The sequence below is a fragment of the Pristiophorus japonicus genome, chromosome 6 (genome assembly GCF_044704955.1).
Source record: "Pristiophorus japonicus isolate sPriJap1 chromosome 6, sPriJap1.hap1, whole genome shotgun sequence".
In the NCBI taxonomy this organism is placed as follows: domain Eukaryota; kingdom Metazoa; phylum Chordata; class Chondrichthyes; family Pristiophoridae; genus Pristiophorus; species Pristiophorus japonicus.
The window spans coordinates 169,207,884-169,220,082 of record NC_091982.1 but is presented as its reverse complement, the minus strand read 5'-3'; the positions used below and the strand labels follow the sequence as shown (position 1 = coordinate 169,220,082).

At 43.2% G+C, this 12,199-nt stretch overlaps 1 protein-coding gene across 6 annotated transcripts in view; it reads right to left on the bottom strand.

Annotated features, from left to right (window-relative positions):
• The window catches only part of ppp2r3a (protein phosphatase 2, regulatory subunit B'', alpha), a 412,397-nt gene that overhangs the window by 44,324 nt on the left and 355,874 nt on the right, over nucleotides 1–12,199 (bottom strand). For all 6 annotated transcript variants that reach the window (XM_070883364.1, XM_070883366.1, XM_070883368.1 and 3 more), the window contains one exon: nucleotides 8,881–8,983. In XM_070883364.1, the coding sequence (XP_070739465.1) occupies nucleotides 8,881–8,983 (103 nt within the window). The remainder of the gene's footprint in view (nucleotides 1–8,880; nucleotides 8,984–12,199) is intronic.

The window sequence follows — 12,199 nt, the reverse complement described above, 5'->3', positions numbered from 1 at the left end:
CAACAGTTAACCAGGACGACTGGAGACCTGCTGTGCTGCATGGACATAGTGCGCACACATATTGCAATTTGGGCAGGCCCGTGCTGCCTCTGGGCCCTCGACTCTTCTGGGCTCCGTACCCTCATTCGCCGCACCTCTGCCATGATCTCTCGCCGCTCCTCCGCCACAAACATTCACACTACGCTACTGTTCTCGTAAAGTTCAGTACTGCATTGTTGGAGCTGCCGCCTTTAAGATGCAGTGTTAAACTGAGCCCTCTCTCCCTGCTCAGATAGTTGTAAACAGATCCCATGGCACTATTGGAAGAAAAGCAGGGCAGCTCTCCTGGTGTCCTAGCCTGCATTTATCTATTAACCACAAAACTGATTATCTGACCATTCATCTCATTGGGGTTTTGTGGGTCCTTGCTGTTTGCAAATTGGCTGCTGTGTTTGCCTGCATTTCAAAAATAATTAATTAGAAGTAAAGTGCTTTTGGATGTCCTGAGGAGATAAAAAGTGCTACATAAATGCAAATTCTTTCTGTCCTACAGTGTAACCAATTGAGGCAGCCTGGTGTAGATTAGGCCTCTACTGTAGCAGTATAAGCATTCACGAGATTCCCTACTGTGATCAGAACCTGTATTACAAGGGCCTGTGCTACTAATGGTCACTGAGTTTCCAAGCACTCCACAGGCGACTGCAGCCTAGAAAAACCGGTGAACTCCTCCACACGTCACATTCATAGCCAGACATTGTGGGGTGTTTTGGACAGATTAATAATTGGAATCCATGATTGGTGCAGCTTTTTTTATTATTATTTGTTCCGGGATGTGGGCTTCGGTGGCAAGACCAGCTTTTATTGCCCATCCCTAATTGTCCTTGAGAAGGTGGTGGTGAGTCGCTTTCTTGAACCTCTGCAGTTCCTGCGGTGAAGGTACTCCCACAGTGCTGTTAGGGAGCGAGTTCCAGGATTTTGACCCAGCAATGATGGAGTGACGATATATTTCCAAGTCAGAATGGTGTGTGACTTGGCGCGGAACTTGGAGGTGGTGGTGTTCCCATGTGCCTACTGCCCTTTGTCCTTCTAGGTGGTAGAGGTTGCAGGTTTGGGAGGTGCTGTTGAATAAGCCCTGGGAAGTTGCTGCAGTGCATCGTGTTGATGGTACACACTGCAGCCACGGTGAGCCGGTAGTGGAGGGAGTGAATGTTTAAGGTGGTGGATGATGTGCCAATCAAGTGGGCTGTTTTGTCCTGTATGGTGTCGAGCTTCTTGTGTGCTGTTGAGAGTTTCACTCATCCAGGCAAGTGGAGAGTATTCCATCGCACTCCTGACTTGTGCTTTGGGGAGCCAGGAGGTGAGACACTCCCCACAGAATACCCAGCCTCTGACTTGCTCTTGTACCCACAGTATTTATGTGGCTGGTCCAGTAAAGTTTCTGGTCAATGGTGACCTCCAGGATGTTGATGGTGGGGGATTCGGCGATGGTAATACCATTGAATGTCAAGAGGAGGTGGTCAGACTCTCTCTTGTTGAAGATAGTCATTGCTTGGCACTTGTGTGGCACAAATGTTACTTGCCACTTATCAGCCCAAGCTTGAATGTCATCCAGGTATGGCTGCATGTGGGCATGGACTGCTTCATTTTCTGAGGAATTGCAAATGGTACTGAACACTGTGCAGTCATCAGCGAACCTCCCCACCTCTGACTTTATGATGGAAGGAAGGTAATTGATGATGCAGCTGAAGATGGTTGGGCCTAGGACACTGTCCTGAGGAACTGATGCAGCAATGTTCTGAGCAATGTCCTGAGGCTGAGATGATTAACATTCAACAACCACAACCACCTTCCTTTGTGCTGGGTATGACTCCAGCCATAGAGAGTTTCCCCCTGCTTCCCATCAACTTCAATTTTACTAGGGTTCCTTGATGCCACACTCGGTCAAATGCTTCCTTGATGTCAAGGGCAGTCACTCTCACATCACCTCTGGAATTCAGCTCTTTTGTCCATGTTTGGACTAAGGCTATAATGAGGTCTGGAGTCGAGTGGTCCTGGTGAAACCCAAACTGAGCATCGGTGAGCAGGTTATGGGCGAGTAAGTGCTGCTTGATAGCACTGTCACTGACACCTTCCATCAATTTGCTGATGATTGAGAGTAGACTGATGGGGGCGGGGGGGTTAATTGGCCGGATTGGTTTTGTCCTGCTTTGTGTGGATGCTGCTGAGGATGGAAGTTAGTTGGCTCTTTCGACCAAATGTTTCTGGCTTCTCCAATGCCGCCATGCCCTCACAGCTCCTGAAACTCATTATTTAAATCCTCCAGGGTAGATGTAGCTATGCTAGAGCTTGCAACAATTAGTCTAAGTAATGCCAAGTACTGTGAGATGCTGGCTTCTTCTGTGCCATTGGAATTACTAGCTGGTGGTTGTTGTTCAGCTACAAACACAGATATACAATGTGCAGGACTTGCTTTCAAACAATGATAGTGTTATTGTTCAGTGTATGCCTGTGTGTTAATGAGTGAGTACGGGGCAGAAGACAAAACAAAAACAGCTTGAAGGCTTGGTGCTCAGCTTCGAGGCCACTGGCTTCACCCTACCGAATCACTCTGTGCTCTCAACCCCAATGATGTCCAACATGCTTCTTCGAAGGCAGCTAAGGACATGATATAGTGCAGCTTTTCTCATGCGGGGCCCTGCTCCCTCTGGTTATGGGCCACCTTATCCTGTAAGTGGAGAAATTGTTTTGAGATGTTTTAAGTTTCAAGAACACATGCAGTGATATCCAAATGCCTATTCTGCAGTTGAATGTGCATCAGTAAATTAGCATGTTTAATGCAGATGAGTTTTGTTAGAAGAGTGTGAAACTATATTAAGATCTGTGTGACAAGTTATAAATTGCAGCTTGAATGGGTGCTATGCTTCTAGTAGGGCTATGCATAGTAAACAATGAAAAAGATGTATGATTGGCTGGATGTTTTGCATGGGACTGCAGTAAAATATTAACCATCTGCAAGGGAAAGCTTTGTACCATGCATATTTGGGGCATCTACTTTGTATAGAAAGGTATTGGGTAGCCTTATCTTGGCAGCTTTCCTATGGCCTCCCATCTTGTTTCCAATTTGGACTCACAGGGGAGATTTTGTGCTTCAGATAGAAAATTACAGACTGGGGGTGTGCAATTATCAAATGTGTGCAGAAATGTAAAATCTTCCCTCTGCACGCTGGACACGGCCTTCAACACATGATAAGCTTCTGCCAGGGAGGGCATCCTGAGGTGCCAAACAGGGCAGCTTTCCTTTGGCCATATTCATGTAGCAATACCTCAGCTGCTGTATCCTGAAATCTTGGAGTGCATCCTCTGGAACGCTGCCATTGTAGCCACTTTGTTTTCAGTTCACAATGCTTTCCGCTGAATCAACAACGGAGTCATTTAAATTCCTGCTGCAGCCCTTTAAATAGCTGCAGCAGTACAACAAAACTTTTCCAGCTGTCCAAGTGCTCCTACAGGCTTGCAGATGGGAGTTCAACATGAACACACAATTGGTTGAAAACCCAGAAGTTCCGACGGTTTGGCTACATGTTAAAAATCTACTCTGATCCAGTTAGGAGCATGGACAAACAGCAAGATTTAGCCTACAGAGACGACTGTTTTTTATGGTCCCTTAAATCTGGCCTGTGGCTAAATTTGCTCAGTTGCTTTATCAGGCCACTAGGTGGCATAGTCATGTGTAGCAAGGTTTAATCCCGTGCTGAATCTCAGAAACATTAGGAATGAGACTTATGATCAAGAATAAATGTATTTAAATCATTTGAACAATGCTCATTTTTAAAGAATGTTAAAATAGGTGACTCTTATAAATCAAAATGACTGAATTACATTTCAAATGAGGAAGAGTTGATAGATTTTCATGTGGTTTTTTATTGTGCTCATACTATTGAAGTACTTGCATAAACTCATGAAATGTGTGGGGATGTTGTTTGAATGGCTACTTTAAATTGAATTCAAGAATTCTTTTCTAATGAGTCATGGAAGTACTTACTCCACCTTCTCTCCAACAGCATACTCTCACATATCTGAACTAACAAATATCAGGTTAGAGTGTGGGGTGTTACACTCGCAAAAAGGAGGACAGCATCTTCAAGGATAGTTACTTACATTATTTATGACAAAAGATTACAAAATATTTGTGTGTTGTTTTTAATCTGCCGCTTCCTTCAGGTGTCCATGCTACATGTACCATTCATTGGTTAAGAGTGAGCACTGGCAGCCATCCAATATCTTGCGCCGATGACCATACTAGATTTATCAGCCGAGGAAATGCATGGTGGCAGGTCATTCAACCACAAGTAGCATCACCTCAAAGCTAGACGTTGTCCTGTTCTGCCCATGCAGCTCTGATATCAGCTGCTTGGAAGGGGGGGGGGTGGTCAGGTTAATTTTTGCGTTCATTTTCCTCCTCGATCATGTTGACAATATCTTGGAGAATCTCAGGTGTGAGCTTACCTCAGCGGTATATGGGAGATAGTGCACAGACACACCAGCTTCCTTACAATCAGCTATCTTTCTATTTTTTTAAAAGCAGAAAAGAGGTCTAATTAAATCAAATTTTTGCTCCAAAAATATAAGACTTGTCTTCAACTGGGTAAGATTTCTGTGGGAAATCATAGCAAAGTAAAATTAAAGACACATCATTGGCTGCTGTGGGGAATAATAGTCTGTGTGCTAGCAGTCAACAGGGATGTCTCTAGCAGCGAACCTAGGGGAGTGATGCACTCTCTGTGGGCCAGTAACATGTCACAAATGCTCAAGATTGTACTTACTTATGCTCAATTGTAAGACAGTTGACTGTTAACCATTTTGTCAGTTGAAGAAACGATTCTGGAGTCATCGTGCTGATTAAATTACATTGATCATTTTATAAAAGTATCTACCAATCACTACCACGAGTCAAACGGCTATAATGTTACCTATCACTTTCCTTTGCTAATGTGCATTTCAGTTGAACCCCTGCTAAAGTTGGCCAATGAATCACTGTGGGCGGTACTTTTGCAGTGTTTGGCTCCTGGCATTCTTTACATGGCCATCCCATGTGAACAAAGCACTTTACAGATCACATTTCATTTGCGTCCCAAAATGAACAGGATTCCTCAAGAGGTTATAGACAGAGTTGTGTGAATCAGTTCATGGAGTGAGATAAGAGCTATTAAATGGCATTCTCAATGTACTTCAATTTTTTTAAATTAAAGCTATATTGATTATGACACTGATCACTCCTGAATATTAATTTCCTAATTTACAGCCCTAAATGTGCTGGGATTTCAGAAACAGACAGCAATTCCATGTGTATTGGAAAGGCAATTTGACAATGAAGTGTAAAGGGATTATATTGAACACGTAGCTCCAACCCAGGTCCTGATAAGGACACAAATCTAGGCCAGATTCCTCAACTCAGGGATAAACATTTAATAATAAGTGGAGGTGATAGACCAGTTTTAATCTCAGCATTTAAAAAAAAAAGAATAGTGACAGTTGGATATAGTTTAGCTATGCATGAGCTATCACACCCATTGGCGGTCACAAAAGAGTAAATTGAGAATACAGGAAAGCATACAATGAGAAAAAGCATTCAGTTCATCAAACTCATTCCCTCAACAGACTATACAAAACTTGCCCCATTGCCAACTCCATCCAAATTCCTCAAAAATCAAATAACAGCAAGTAAAACCTTCAAGGTGACTAAATGCCAAACCCCAAAGCCAGTTGTACCTTTATTCATCCAGGAAGCATGATTACTGCCAATTACAGTGCCCTCCCATGCTTTGACTGAAAGGAAACATTGTGGCCAGATTTTCCGAGCATTCGCCACTTATTTGGGGAGAGGGGTTTTGAGAGCAATTTATGGGATGGTGCCACCACTTCCAAGAACTTTGAGCGGCTGATTTCAACTTGTATGCCAATGATGGAAATATGACATTTGACATGCTTTCCATCATTAATGCTTCAGCAGTGCTGGGCAGCGTGATGTGAACGCTATAGTGCCAATGTTACTGGTGCAGCAAAGAAGAATTTTAAATTTAACGGCCTAAGTATCTTCGTGCGATTGCCGAGCAATTGACTGCACTAGGCCCAGCAGGAATTTAAAAAAATTATGAAAAGGAGTTTGAAAGGTTTTTCGCCCTATAACTGCCCATGCCATGCTTTGGCAAGTGGTGCAGCAATTTCCTCCCCCTACCGAGTGACCTAGTGGTAAAGGAAATACTGTCTGGAACTTGCCACTATTATAATAATTAGCCTGACCCCACAATATCGTTCGGCTCAGAGCACAAGAGGATAATTTAGTGCAAAGGCTGCACTGTCCACCGATCCAGTGGTATTCCTGCTCATCAGAAAATCCAGGCCATTGCACTCTTATTTCAACTTTTATAATTGAAAAATACATGTACAGTGGAATCTGTTTATTGTTAAGAGTTTAAAATATTGGTTACTTACTTGGCTGTAGCATTTAATGTATTCTTGCACTCTCTCCCACCTATATAAGGCATTATTTTAATGGGTAGGAGAGAGTCAAAAGGTTACATTGATATGAATAGCTGAAACTATAGTTAAAAATCAATGGTTTTCTTGCAGGACTATGTTGAAGCAGCTCACACAGATCTAGATTCCTACAACAGCACCATCTGCTGCACAAGCTGAACAATCACCTCGACTTAGATATGTACTGTACATGGTAGCAGCGATTGTAATAGCCGGGGAGCTATAAACTGATCTTGTTTGGAATACAGTTTTTGATTTCCCCAGAAGAGATAGACAATAACCAGCCCTAAGAAATTCCAAGCACATGAAAATTCCTTCGGTATCCAGGCACCCTGGTTTCTCATTAGAAAATGTGTTGACTCTGTCAGGGAAAAGATGCAGATTTTATTGTTGATGGAGTTTGATTTAAATTAAGATGTTGGCTATCCTTTTCCTATGTAAATTAGACAAACCAGTAATTTACTTGTGGACTGTTTCATCTTAAAAATTCATTATAGTGTCACCGTGAAATTCCTGTGTCTGCTGTTTTAGCATATGTCTTAACCCATTTATTTTAAACAAGATAGCCTTTGTAAAAATAGCAAGTTTCATTAATGCATTCTTACTAATACTGCACAGCACAATTGTAATCTATTGGCTGCTCCGACTTTGCACTGTATGCATATAAATTCTATTGATCAGGGGATACACTATCATATTTACATCTTGAGAGTTTTGGGGTGTATGGTGTATACACAATTGTAGTTAACAGACTGAAAATTAACTATGATTCACAGAGCACAGCTGTACATTGCATTTAATGAAACAACTGCATTCAGTATTTAAGACAGTATATGCGAGGAGAAAAAAAAACTAATAATGTTGCCCAGAAAGGAACATTACAACTTTCACCCTCACAGGTTTGAAATGTACAATATGTGTTGTCCAACATGTCTGGTGTAATTCAATCCCCCATCTCATAGGGCTGGCTGGCATCCTGCTATTTAAGAATATCATGTCCGTATGACAGAAGCCTTTATCTTCTGAACATTACTTGCAAAGGTGGATTTAATAACTTCCTCAAATTGTAAACGTGTACAATAGTGTGTGTATCAGTCTTGTAGTTAGTGACTCGAATAGTTGGGAGCTTTAGCAGAGAATGGGGCCATGCTCCATTTACGTTGTTGGCAGTCTAAATGAGACAGCCTAATATAATGGCTCTGGAAACCATGAACACTACCAAAAGAGATGGTTTATATCTGCCTTGTGGAAGTATTGTCCGTGTCAGTAGAATACAACAAATAATGACCCTCAAAACAACTATGCATGTGCATAGTTTTAATGCAGGACTAGCTCCTGCAAAAATTGCCCTACACTTTCAGAAGATAACATCTTGGAACAGTAAAGCAGGAATTTGAGACGTGACATGTCGCAAGTATCACATGCTTGGAAGGAACAGGTAACTTTGGACCTACAATTAACAAAATCCTCCACACTGGGGTGTTCCTCACTTCACGTCTGGGACTGTTGTAGACAAATTGATGGAGGTTGATTGCTAGTAGTCAACAACTCTATTATTCGCTGTATCATGTGACTACCAGAATGGTAGAAGGCAATCTAGATGGACCTTGGTCTTTCTTCGTCCAGCAATTCTATGCTCCTCTGGACCTGGAGCAGGTACTGCAGAATCTCTTCAGATTCTCATCAGGATGCACACAGAAACCTGGCAAAAGATCCTATAGGGCCCCGCAGCTCAGAACAGAGGATAAACTTTGTACGTTTTTATATTGATCCTTCCACACATATTACTCTGTACAGGGAGATCTGACTGCAATATTGGCAACAGCTATTTTCACTTCCTACACAAACCCTTGGGAGGCAGCTAATTTCAGTTTGCAAATGGTTTCCTTTTGTTTCAGACACTCAGCAGGTCAAGCAACATCGGAGGAGAGCGAGAGAAACAGAGCTAAGGTTTCAGGTTGATGACTTTCATCAAAATGGTTTCTAATGAAAGGTCATCGCCCCGAATCATTAACTCGGTTTCCCTCTCCACAGATGCTGCCTGACCTGCTGAGTGTTTCCAGCGTTTTCTGTATTTATTTTAGATTTCCAGCATCTGCAGTATTTGGCTTTCCCTTTGTTTGTCGTTTTCTCATAGTCGAGACTTTCAGTAGAGGTTGAATAATCAACTTCAACACATTACTAACAACCCTACATAATGGACGGCTACAGGCGGTCATTCCAAGTATGTAATGGATTCAAAACCAGTCACAGAATTTAAAATAAACCGGCTCATAGATGTTAATAAATAGGCAAGGATTCGGCTTTGTAAAATAGTACATTGCATTGAAAAATTCACTAGAGGGGAGAAGAGTGGATGCAGACCTGCAGCAGTGGGATGAAGTCTTCCTGTTCTAGAAAGTTACAGCCTGGTTTGGCAAGAAGATAAACAAACTTAGATGCATCATCGTGGCAGCTCTGCAGCAGTCTGTGAAAGATACAACCATTGCGTTATTCCTCAGGTACAGTAAAAGCACCGCTCCGTCTGTAAAGAGAAACAAAATATCCTGTCCTAGACCTTTTACATTTAAGCTTATATTTATGTCTTAATTCTACACTGCTCAACCACTGGATACAGTCTGTTTCTATCTACACTGTCCCAGAAGAAATTTTGCAGGGCTATGGGGAAACAGCAGGGGAGTGAGATTAATTGAATAGCTCTTTCAAAGAGCCAGCACAGGCACAATGGGTTGATGGCCTTGTTCTGTGCTGTATCAGTCTATGATTCCTTACTGATATTAAAACTCCATCAAATAACCCTATAGTCTTCGCTCTTCTAATGAAAACAGCCCCAATTTTTCAAGTTTTCCTTTGTACTTTCTCGCACCCTAGTGAATCTGCGCTGTACCCCCTCTACTGTCTGAGGTCATAAGGTGCTATATAAATGCAAATTCTTATTAATTCTTGGCTTTTAATGAACCCTAAAACTGGTTCAACACAGGAATAACACAACTTTTACACTGTTGACACCCAGTGACAGCATCAATGAGATTGGGTAAAGCACAGTTAACATGCAAGATAAAGCTGCCTACACAGTTTCCCAACAACATGCCTTCAAGTCAGTTTCAAAAGAACTCTCTATTGCACCAGTGTGAATTTTTCCACTTCCCATTTCAGTTTTGTAACTTCCCTGAGTGAGGCAGTCAACCTACTGGCACTTCAAAATTATGGCCACATATTACTAGTAGATGGGTTTAAAGTACAATTCAGCTTGGTTAGAGCTCTTACATCTATCAGATAGTAAAGGCAGTCATTCTATAGCTCGAGGGCAGATTCAAACATGGTCCCAGAAATAAAAGGGAAGTTTTATATCCACATTACCCTGTCTGTCAAGTGAAATTTGTCTTTACACTTCGGTCGATAAAAGTATAGCACAGTTTGACTTACACGAAGTAGTATGGTTTAGAATTTGCAATATTTTGATTACCCCACTGTGCATCCCTTAGCATAGATTAAACTAATAGAGCTGTTTTAATCAATATGGGAAGGGCATATCACCATTTGTTTACAAGTACACATATTATTGTTTGGTGACACTAGGCTGTAAACAATTTTCCATAACCCTTTATGGTTGCATTGAGCCAGTGGAAAACATTCATAACAAGAGCCAAGAATATGAAAAGGCCATTTTGCCCATTGCATCTTATCCCCCCACCCCACAGGAACCCAGCTTTCCCACCTATAGCGTCCAGCCTCATTCTGAATGTCACCTGTGTCTTTGCCGCTACTCACCAATCTGGAAGATTATGCTAAACATATATAACTGAGCAAAAAAAGTTTCTAATATCAGTTTGAAAACCATTTCTCACTAATTTAAACTGGTACATTCCTTGGCAAATCAAGTAATATTCTGGGTTTACCATAACTTCAACTTGAAACTAGGAAACAGGAGTTAGACCTGAGATTTTCTTTGAAGGAGAAGTGTTTGATATTGTTTCCACTGGGGTTGGAGGGGAAGTTTTAAAAGACAAATCAAAAGGAAAACAGAAAAATTCATCCTTTAAAGAAAATCTCTATAAAAGACTCAGCAGTCCGGGGAGCGTCGAGAGAGGCGGGAGTCGAGAGAGGCAGCGGCCTATAAAAGGCTCAGCAGTCCGGGGAGCGTCGAGAGAGGCGGGAGTCGAGAGAGGCAGCGGCCTATAAAAGGCTCAGCAGTCCTGGAATCGTCGAGAGAGGCGGGCGTCGAGAGAGGCAGCGGCCTATAAAAGGCTCAGCAGTCCGGGGAGCGTCGAGAGAGGCAGCGGCCTATAAAAGGCTCAGCAGTCCGGGGAGCGTCGAGAGAGGCAGCGGCCTATAAAAGGCTCAGCAGTCCGGGGAGCGTCGAGAGAGGCGGGAGTCGAGAGAGGCGTACCGGTGCAGCTCCAGCTGAGAGAAGTCAAAAAAGAAGTAGAAAGAAATCAAAAGGTGACGTCACAGCCAACGTGGTAAGTGATTGGCTGCTGATTGGTGAGTAGTTTTTCTTTTTCTTTATTAGTCAGTAACTTTTAGCATTGTTGTCGGCAATTTAAGTGTATCTAAGGGTTAAGTCATGGCAGGACAGCTCGGTCACGTGATATGCTCCTCCTGTACCATGTGGGAACACGGGGACAACACCAGTGTCCCTGACGACTACATGTGCGGGAAGTGTGTCCACCTCCGGCTACTGACGGTCCGCGTTGCGGAGTTGGAGCTGAAGGTGGATTCACTCTGGAGCATCCACGATGCTGAGAATTACATGAGTATCACGTGTAGCGAGTTGGTCTTACCGCAGGAGAAGGGTCCACAGCCAGCGAGGGAATGGAAGACCAGCAGGAAGAGTAGTGCAAGGAAGGTAGTGCAGGGGTCCCCTGTGGTCATCCCACTGCAAAACAGATACACTGCTTTGAGTGCTGTTGAGGGGGATGACTCATCAGGAGCGGGCAGCAGCAGCCAAGTTCATGGCACCGTGGCTGGCTCTGTTGCACAGGAGGGCAGGAAAAAGAGTGGGCGAGCGATAGTGATAGGGAATTCAATTGTAAGGGGAATAGATAGGCGTTTCTGCGGCCGCAACCGAGACTCCAGGATGGTATGTTGCCTCCCTGGTGCAAGGGTCAAGGATGTCTCGGAGCGGGTGCAGGACATTCTAAAAAAGGGAGGGAGAACAGCCAGTTGTCGTGGTGCACGTTGGTACCAATGACATAGGTAAAAAAGGGATGAGTTCCTACGAAATGAATTTAAGGAGCTAGGAGCTAAATTAAAAAGTAGTAATCTCGGGATTGCTACCAGTGCCACGTGCTAGTCAGAGTAGGAATCGCAGGATAGCTCAGATGAATACGTGGCTTGAGCAATGGTGCAGCAGGGAGGGATTCAAATTCCTGGGGCATTGGAACCGGTTCTGGGGGAGGTGGGACCAGTACAATCCGGACGGTCTGCACCTGGGCAGAATCGGAACCAATGTCCTCGGGGGAGTGTTTGCTAGTGCTGTTGGGGAGGAGTTAAACTAATATGGCAGGGGGATGGGAACCAATGCAGGGAGATAGAGGGAAACAAAAAGGAGGCAAAAACAAAAGACAGAAAGGAGATGAGGAAAGGTGGAGGGCAGAGAAACCCAAGGCAAAGAACAAAAAGGGCCATTGTACAGCAAAATTCTAAAAGGACAGAGGGTGTTAAAAAAACAAGCCTAAAG